We start from the raw sequence: 7,426 nt of genomic DNA on the forward strand, positions 1-7,426 counted from the left end.
AGTAATACACTGAGGGCCATTTTGCGAGCATTTTCGCATTGACACTCTGTTGAAACTCACCCTGCTTACTTACACTAGTAGTACCATCATTGCAAATTGAAAAGCATGAAGTAACTTAACAAAATAAAGGGGGGGGGGTTACTTCCAGGCAGTGGGTTGCCTGAAAAAGCAGCCCCTAGCTAACTCTGCCCAGGAAAGCACGATGAAACTCATTCTAGTACAATTATTGAACATTGAAAAGCATGAAGTCCGTCCTGGGACAAACAACAGAATTTATGCTAACTCTTAGCTAACTCTTGCTAGGAAAGCTAAATGTACATGAAACCTGATCGCCCTGCCTAACTCATTTTACAGTAACGGGGAGCAAGCTTCGGGGGGCATTCTTAGTGGATTTGGCCCTCTCGTGGTGTATGTTTCGGCCTTTCAGACGGCGGGGATTTGATTCTCCACCTCAGTGCCCCAATTGTTAACTCATTCACTGCCATTGACGGCTATAAACGTCAAAAAATCATTTTAGCTATTTCTATTAGTTTAACATTTTTTTTCCACTCGTTAACAAGAGTATGAAAACCTAGACAATTTTTTAATAATCTTTTTTTTGGGGGGGGGGGGCATGTTATGTCAAATATGTTATTTTTGTACAGACAATGTTTCTCAATGGCAGCGAATGAGTTCGCTGCCATTGAGACATCAAAAATTAATTTGAACTATTTCTATTAGTTTCAACCCCCCCCCCCTTTTGTTAACAAGAGTATGAAAACCTATTAATTTTTTTATTGTACATTTAGAACAGATATAAAATTAGGGATTAATCGTACTTACAAAGTCATGCGATTAATTACAATTTAAAAAATCAATAGTCTGACGCCCCTAATTTTTAATAATCTTTTTTTTTTTTATTTGGTGCATCAGGCGATTATAATTTTTAATTGTAATTAATCACATGACTTCAATAGTTAACTCACGATTAATCACAAATTAAATGTACAGTAAATTTTTGTCTAGGTTTTCATACTCTTGTTAAAAGAAGTGGAAAAATATGTTAAACTAATAGAAATAGTTCAAATGAATTTTTGACGTCTATAACCGTCAATGGCAGTGAATGAGTTAAGATTAAGGACAAATCCATATAAATAAAAAACTGACAATGTTTTGGTTAAGTAAAGTTCTGTCACTATTGAAGCTTTTTAAAATCGATTATCCACCCCCTCCCAATCTTATTTCCTTTTTTTTTTTAAGTAACACGGGAGAGTCAAAATATCTCTGCATGGTTTAATAAGCAACAACTTAAATGAATCATCATTATTTTATTATTTTATTTTTTTCAGTAAAACAAAACAGCATTGTACACGATTTCTAATGATTTTAATTTTTCTAAATAATAGTCTTAGTAGCTAAGTGACAGAAAGAAAACAAATATTGCACAAAACCTCTCATTAGGAAAAAGCATGGTTCTATTTATTTGTAATTTGTAACATTTAAAAAATAGTATCATATATTATAAATCAAGTTGAATACTACTCAAATGATGAGTAATGGTTGGGAAATAACAGCAAATCTTAATGTAATTACTGGCGTGAATGCCATTTATTCAAATTACTTAAATGGTGCTTAATCTAATCATACCATTGTTGTGGTAATAGATGACCAGCAAAACCAGCCAAGTAGCGAATGAGTATTAATGTTTACATGAATGTGTAGTGAGTTTCAGTGATATTTTTTTTTTTTATTCAATAGCATCATCTGGTGATGCACCTGCACAAAATGTAATCAAATTCACAAAGTCATGAGGTTGGTCAGGATGACGTCATCATCTGTTTTTGATTTGATTTTTTTTTTTTTTTTTTTTTTACTTTTCTGACGCCCTGCCCTCTAATCCTGTCATCTGATTCTCACCGTTCAGGAGCAGTGTTGTGGGAACATCCCACCAATCACAATCGAGAGTTTGGCGCACTATTTAAAAAGATCGCTTTCTATCAGTTCTCATCAGTTCAAAGATTAACACTGGCATGGAACGAGAGAATTACACTGGTTGCATTGGATTTTCATCGCAAATGAACCGTCAATGAACTTTCCTTGAAAAAGGGAAAAGAAAGAGGCTAAGTTGGAAGCAAAATATTGACTAGCTGAGTTGCTAACATTAGTGAAGAGGATCAATATGACGTCCGCACTTGGCGGATACGATGTTCTTCACACAATTGGAATGGATTCCAATGGAAGATGCCAGAAGATACGGCGGAAATCTGACGGAAAAGTGAGTAACTGTGATTTCATATCTGTTTATTTTCGAGCAACAATAAAATTGTATTGTATTGATTAATTAATTGATTCTCATAAGAATCGCGATTCTCATTTATTACGATTCAGAATCGATTTTAAATTTAAATTATTTTATACTGTCTTGCCTTTGTCTGTGTGTTCATGTTGTACCCGGTTTGGCCACTGAGGGGCACTGGGGTTCCACGCGGTCTAATACACTGTTAAGTTGTAGCCACATTAGAGAGTAGAAGGAAAAAGTTTTTCCAATAAAAGTTGTTTTTTTGCAGTGTGGAGCCGTTCTTTAGCGTGATAAAAGTGCCGTGAGTAGCGCGCTAATTAGCATTAGCGAGTCAGACTGGAGTAGATCATTACAATTCCTTGCACATCTATAGATTGAAGCAAAAATCATTGTCAATCAAATCAAATCTTAATCGAAAATCGATTCTGAATCGAATCGCAGACCCAAAAATCGGAATCGAATCGAATCATGAGACATTCAAAGATTCCCATCCCTAATATTAATTAACCCTAACTCTAACCAAACTTGTTGTGTAAAGGCTCTGGTATGGAACGAGATATGTTATGACACTTTGAGCGAGAGCGAGGCGCAGACGCTGATGTCCGAAGTGAAAATCCTCAAGAAGCTGAAGCACCCAAACATTGTGAGATGTCACGACTGCATCGTTGACAGCGCCAACACCAAGCTGTACGTTGTGATGGAAGACTGCACGGCTAACGACCTGGCCAGCCTCATTGCCTCTACATCACGGGAAAGGTGATTGTCAATTCCTTTAGACCAGCTATTTGCTTTATTTACAGGGCGTATTGGATTTACGACGATCCTAACCGATTGCTGATTGTATTGGTCGGTATTAGGGTTTTTCAAAATAATAGTAATCGTCCAAAGTTTTGCCGATTTTGAATGCTGATATAATCTTACATTTTCATGAAGCAGATCAGTAGATATGGGCAGGGAGTAAAAGACATATATGGCTAAACAACATTATTCTGTATGAAGTACAGTATGCTGATTATCATCGATATCTCCTGCATCATATATTTTAAATGCAGCTCTGTCAAAAAAATGACATTTTGACAGAAAGACGTCTCAAAGAAAATGATGAGTAGAAGAAATGTGATTTAGCGTTAAGGGACATAAACAATTCTAGAGTTTGGGTATTAATGTAAAATAGATGAGCATTCCCTCCAACGATTTTCATATTGCATTCCATTAAAAGTGACATTTACAGTTGAATGCTCTTACAAGAGCACGGTCTTTGTTTATTTGAACAATTATGTGAACATAAAATGGGCAACAACAAAAAAGGACAAAAAAATGGGATAGGACATTTTCCACTTCACAAGACACCAAATGAAGTGAAGCCAGCAAGATTAAGGCAGCTAACACTGTACTTCCTGTTAGTACTCTTATTTTGAAATGTGTTCTCACCACTTCTGGTGCACACTACTGAGCTGACTGAAGCTAACTTGAAGAGAGCAACGGTAATCGTAGGAGGCTTTCCCATCATGCTTTGTTGCTGTTACTAGTAACACTTGTGATTGTCTTTTTGCCTCTTTTATATGTTATTTTTTTACAGACGATGTTTAACTCATTCGCTGCCATTGACGGCTATAGACGTCAAAAATGAGTTTCACATTTTTCCCCCTTTTGTTAACAAGAGTATGAAAACCTATTTTTTTTTTATTGTACATTTAGAACAGATATAAAATTTGTGATTAATCGTACTTGCGAAGCCATGCGATTAATTACAATAAAAAAATTCAATAGTCTGACGCCCCTAATTTTTAATAATCTTTTCTTTCTTTTTTTAATTAGGGGCATCTGGCGATTAAAATTTTTAATTGTAATTAATCACATGACTTGTTGACTCAAGATTAATCATGAATTTTATATCTGTTCTAAATGTACAATACATTTTCTCCTAGGTTTTTATATTCTTGTTAACAAAAGTGTGGGGGGGAGGGTGAAACTAATAGAAATAGTTCAAATGAATTTTTGACGTCTATAGCCGTCAACGGCAGTGAATGAGTTAATATAGTTATATTGTTTATTATTTCTATTTGTGAATTAACGTTTTGCTCCTTTTGATATTAAATGATTGTAACTCTGTGACACCCTTAGTAACAAAGGCGGGCAGTCAGGGCTATATATAATGGCGTGTAAGGGAGATTGGAATTACAGTTGATTGACAAGACAGTCAACATAAGATGATGCGGATACTCTTTATTTACGGGCTGATTTCAAAACGAATGCGTGTCGATTCGCGGCCCACCGGGAATTGTCCCTCTCCTCCCTATGATCCAGTCCGGGCCTAGTTAAGTGCATCATCCGTAAATCATGGTTTGCCAGGCATGTGTGGCTTATGTAACATGAACATTTATTACCTAAATCTAAAGCTATATTCGTCAGTTTATGCTATTTTTAAAAATGTTTTTGTGTTTGAAAATTCATCTCTGTAGAAAAGTTTTGTGTTGTATTAAATAATCAAATGTTCTGCCTGTTCTTGTGTTAAGGGACAAACAAATAAGTTATCGTGAGAGGCTTTTGTTGGAGGTGTGCGTCTCTCATACAATATCAATGGAATGTGGGTGCGTGACGTCTCCAAGTCAAATGTGTGTGCGTGAAAGTGCCTTTTTCTTAAAGGGACAGTAAGATACTTTTAGTTGATGTTGATTATGGTGAACTTCCACATTTCTTGACCGATTCCAGTCGTTTAAATTTTAAACTGTTCAGCTCATTTACAAGAGTCAGCAGTCCCATTCAAAATTTCCGTGGGAATTTTTCTACTTTTTATTCATTATTTTGAAAAAGAAAGATTTTTTTTCTTCTGCTTCCAAAAATGTATAATCAAAAATAATATTTAGTACAATATAATTGTCATGTCTTTATGCATGCCAGACATCATTTTGATGAACAATTCATCCTGCGAGTCGTTGCCCAGCTCACATCCGCCCTGAAGACGTTTTACAGGAAGCGCAAAGGCAGGCCCGCCTTCCTTCATCACAACTTGAAACCCGACAACGTCTTCCTGGACAGCGAACACAATGTAAAGCTTGGCGAGCCTTCTTACATGCCCACAGTGAGTACATTGATCATTTTTGTGAGTAGCTCTGTGTTTTGATACTCACTTATTTTCCTGCATCGCTTTTATTTTTTAGGATCAGAGGAACCAGATTTCCTACAGCAACAAATGTGATATCTGGTCACTGGGCTGTTTACTGTACGAGCTTTGTACTCTACGGTAAATTTCTCAAAACTCTGCTTACCCACTAGATCGTTTGTTTCGTATAAATTGTCTAATGGTGTCTTGATTTCTCCTTCACAGCCGTTATTTTCCCACCCCGGAACAAAAAGTGCTTGCAGAGATGCCGGCAAGGACTTTCATAAAAATACCTTTACAGTACTCTGAAGAATTGAGCATGCTGCTCAACAACATGCTCAACAGGACGGTTAGGCATTTAATTTTTTTACAATATCAGTTGTAATATTTCAAGAGAAGCCCCATTTTGGTGCCATAATGGAGAGGGGACGGAAGGGCAGCTCTGCCTCGCATGCCTACCCTGTGTGCATGTATATAGGAAAAGAGCAATATACACAAAAAAAAGTATACCAACTAAACACATTCTAAGAGTTTGATTCTAAGCCTTTGATGTTTGTCCAGGACAATCTGAGACCAACGGTGGACTCCATCCTCCAGAGCGACCTGCTGACTGAAGCGGTCGGGGAGGAAGTGAAGAAGGGGCAGCTGTGGCTTCAGAGGCGCTTGGATCAAGTTGAGAGGCGAAAGAGGGTACGCTCTGCTCTCAAAAATAAGGAAAACCTCTCGCCTGGTCACCCTCAGTTTGTGATGCTCGGCAACATGGCAAAGAGATTCCAGAAAGACGGTCAGCTTGCAAGCCAAGTGGACAAAGACCGCTGTGTCTGTAGCCTCCGTTTTTGACGGAATATAAGAAGGTTTGTTATTTGTTGGTGTGAGTTTCACTTTTGAAAGAATTACTTTGACAAGGTTGCATAGATGGAACAGGGATCCTTTCAATTTTCATTCGCAAATAAGATTGACGTGTTCTAATTAATTCCATTCTTGTGCTTATGTTGTCTCATCAGGACAACAAATAATAGACCAGACAAGGACAACTAGCAATAAAGACAATTAGAAAAGAGAACGTGAATAAAGGAGAAAGCGATACAGAACAATTATAAAGTTTTATTTTGTTGTCATTTAATGTTGCAAAATAACGCCTTATATCTGGATCTTTTATCAACATGAAATGGCCAAGGAGGTTGTAAATTGTCACTTATGTCCATTTTGTTGTTGTTGTTGTTGTTTGTTTTTTACATTTTTATGTTCTTGGGATGAAACTGAATGCAGACATCCCAAAAATGTGAACATGTCAAAATTGGGGGGGCATTAGTGGTTTTCACATAGCAGCGACAATATGCTAAACCTAACCAGAAGTCCACCATTTTGAATTTACTTCGCACCATTTTAGGACTTTTCGAGAGGTCATCATTTTTACAAACTCCTCTTACAGAATTTATACGATCGTCTTCAAACTTTGGGTGTTACATCATATCGCCGCTGCTATGTGAAAAACACTCATGTCGAAGGGTGTGAATTGCCAAGTAGCTGGCGATTCGATTCGTATCACGATTCATATGTCGCGATTCGATTCGATGTCGATTAATCCCGATACGAATCTATAAATTGATTGCGATTTTTTTTTTACTCAAAATTGGAAAATACTCATCAGTAAACTTGTACATGTACACTGTAAGATTTGTATGAAAATGTATTTATTTATCTGAAAATTCAGGCTTATGACTGAGCCACTGCATTTAGCAAACAGGTTGCAGTCTGTTTCATGTTTGAACAGCACTCAAATAAAATATTAAGGCTTAATGTTCCATTTATATAACATTCTTCCATGCTCAATGTGTGAATCCTAACCCTAAGTAAGACGTTTTATTGAATATTCCCATAAAAATTTGATGTTTAAAAATCGATTCGGCCGCATATCGAATCGATTCAAGAATTGCGCGCTGTAATATCGCGATATATTGCCAGATCGATTTTTTTCTAACACCCCTACTCATGTCCATTTTTTTTTCACATTTTTGGGATGTCTGCATTCAGTTTCATCCCAA

At 36.7% G+C, this 7,426-nt stretch overlaps 1 protein-coding gene across 1 annotated transcript; it reads left to right on the forward strand.

The window, feature by feature from the left end:
• Nucleotides 1–2,099: 2,099 nt before the first annotated feature.
• LOC144039671 (serine/threonine-protein kinase Nek2-like) lies at nucleotides 2,100–6,257 on the forward strand. Its single transcript, XM_077553259.1, has 6 exons — nucleotides 2,100–2,254; nucleotides 2,817–3,034; nucleotides 5,180–5,360; nucleotides 5,440–5,522; nucleotides 5,607–5,730; nucleotides 5,943–6,257. Exons 1-6 carry the CDS (start codon nucleotides 2,159–2,161, stop codon nucleotides 6,219–6,221), a joined length of 981 nt encoding a protein of 326 aa, XP_077409385.1. The 5' UTR covers nucleotides 2,100–2,158; the 3' UTR covers nucleotides 6,222–6,257.
• Nucleotides 6,258–7,426: the final 1,169 nt, after the last annotated feature.

This window comes from Vanacampus margaritifer, chromosome 19 (genome assembly GCF_051991255.1).
Source record: "Vanacampus margaritifer isolate UIUO_Vmar chromosome 19, RoL_Vmar_1.0, whole genome shotgun sequence".
Classification (NCBI taxonomy): Eukaryota; Metazoa; Chordata; class Actinopteri; order Syngnathiformes; family Syngnathidae; genus Vanacampus; species Vanacampus margaritifer.

Coding starts and splice junctions, on each gene's coding strand:
- LOC144039671 (XM_077553259.1), top strand. CDS start 2,159: ATGACGTCCGCACTTGGCGGATACGATGTTCTTCACACAATTGGAATG. Junction 5,361..5,439: donor AGCCTTCTTACATGCCCACA/GTGAGTACATTG, acceptor TTTATTTTTTAG/GATCAGAGGAACCAGATTTC. Junction 5,523..5,606: donor TACGAGCTTTGTACTCTACG/GTAAATTTCTCA, acceptor TCTCCTTCACAG/CCGTTATTTTCCCACCCCGG.